At 37.8% G+C, this 1,867-nt stretch overlaps 1 protein-coding gene across 1 annotated transcript in view; it reads right to left on the bottom strand.

The window, feature by feature from the left end:
• Positions 1-1,515, bottom strand: part of LOC104082942 (protein tyrosine phosphatase type IVA 1) — a gene marked incomplete at its 5' end in the record, with an annotated part of 4,724 nt that extends 3,209 nt beyond the window's left edge. Inside the window, one exon of the mRNA XM_009586231.1 lies at positions 1,385-1,515. Coding sequence (XP_009584526.1) covers positions 1,385-1,515 — 131 coding nt within the window. The remainder of the gene's footprint in view (positions 1-1,384) is intronic.
• Positions 1,516-1,867: the final 352 nt, after the last annotated feature.

Below are 1,867 nucleotides of genomic sequence, written 5' to 3'. Positions count from 1 at the left end.
AAACGCAAGTAATCTTTACCCATTTGTTTCAAAGCCAATTGATTCTGGGGAAGAGTTGCATATGGGTTTCTATTCCCACAAACAAGCATCTTTAGAAGCAGTTAGGAGCCCAAAGCAGAAATCAGAATAGGGGTCAGGTCCAATAAGAAGTAACAAGTCCTAGAACTAGTGTAACAAGTTTTACGAACAGATGCAATCCACAGGCTGCTGCCCACCCCCTAGGATTTCCTTGCTTGCCACAGTATTCTTCATCTGACAGAATACAGTTTTCAGTTAGGAAAGCTTGACACAAATCAAACTCAAATACATTAGCAATTTATGGCTCAAAAAAAAACCCCAAACCCCAACACCAAAACAAACAAGACAAACCCCACGCCACACACTTGTGCCTCTAGTAGCAAGCTTAAGTGGTTTTATATGTTCAGGGATCTAAAAAAAAACCTCACATGATAAAAAGCTAGGATCTTCTTTTCAACTAGTTAACTGCCCGATTTTGAGGAAAAAACCAACATATATCATTGTAAGCAGCTGAAGACGACTTGTTTTGGTAGTAATTCACCACTACAGTCAACTTTGTTATGTGTGGAGCCATAATGCAAACAGTGGATAAGCCAGGCTTATGGACAGCAAGACCAGAAACCTCTATTTTATATTGGAAATGCTGAAACGCATGGCTAGAATATGGCAACTGTTTTTGAACACATCGAGTTCCCAGGTAGTCTAGAACAATAGCAGCAAAACCATTATGTTCTCACAACTGTTGGAATTGTATTTAAGATAGTAGCAGCAGACAGAGGGAACAGGGCTAAGAGAATATTTAGCATTATCCATAAAAATTTTGAGGCTCAGTGTTAGAAATGAGACAGAAACAGAGCTTTGGGACTTTGGTGAACACTTTTCATCCCCCAATGGGGATGAAAGTTGGTCTTGATGTGCCAGAGCACCCCACTTGTTTGTGGCTAATGGTTACAATACCCTTGGAACAAGGAGACTGGCAATAGTGCTAAAATAGGGATGAAAAAGAAACTTACATCTGAGTCACAAAAACCCAAACCCATTAGAAAAAAAAGGAAGACTTAGCAAGACAAAAAATATCCGTGGGACACTCATCAATATACCTGACACAAGAATATATTCGTTTACTTCATTCAGTAGTTCTTATGCGAGGGCTGTGATAATAGCATAATCTATTGACTAAAAGGCATTTATGTTTAATATATACATACAACAGTTTCTTGTCATCTGAACTACTTCTAAGTGTGACGTCATTCCAATATTGGTTATGTGACTATTTTACATTTGGCTCAAATAAACTTTTGTACCAAATCCTTGCAAGTCTGACCAGGGATGGCAATTCAATAAATCTTTAAAAAACTTTACCCACCTTCCAAGACCAGCAACACAGTGTACAGCAATACAACAACCAGGTTCTTCACGAAATTTAACTTTAAGGAGGTTTAGCCAGTCATCAACAATCTGGTTGGATGGTGGAGCACCGTCATCAAAGGGCCAATCCTAGAATATAGCATGACATACATAAATAAATACATAAAGAAGAACTCTTTATTCTTGTATGCTGTGTGCATACAAAGAAAAAAAAAAACAAAAAAAAGAAGGGGACACAATGAACCAAAGAGCTGACAGCTAAAGGAACCACTCAAGCTTACTGTTTTCTAATAGTATAACTATAGCAATGTTAGGAATATATTCCCTTCAATCTGTTTTTATTGAGCAAATGATTTTGCTCAAAACCGGATTTTTTTCCTGACAAGAGAGGATGTCTGTGCAACTTTTGCCTCCATCAGCTGAATACGCTTGTAGAGTTAATAAGGTGGTGTCAAAAGAATACTTTTTTTTTTTTTGGGGG

This window comes from Fulmarus glacialis, unplaced genomic scaffold (genome assembly GCF_000690835.1).
Source record: "Fulmarus glacialis isolate BGI_N327 unplaced genomic scaffold, ASM69083v1 scaffold43069, whole genome shotgun sequence".
NCBI classification, from domain to species: Eukaryota; Metazoa; Chordata; class Aves; order Procellariiformes; family Procellariidae; genus Fulmarus; species Fulmarus glacialis.
Note: the sequence above shows the minus strand (reverse complement) of the source record. Positions and strands in the feature narration are given on the sequence as shown.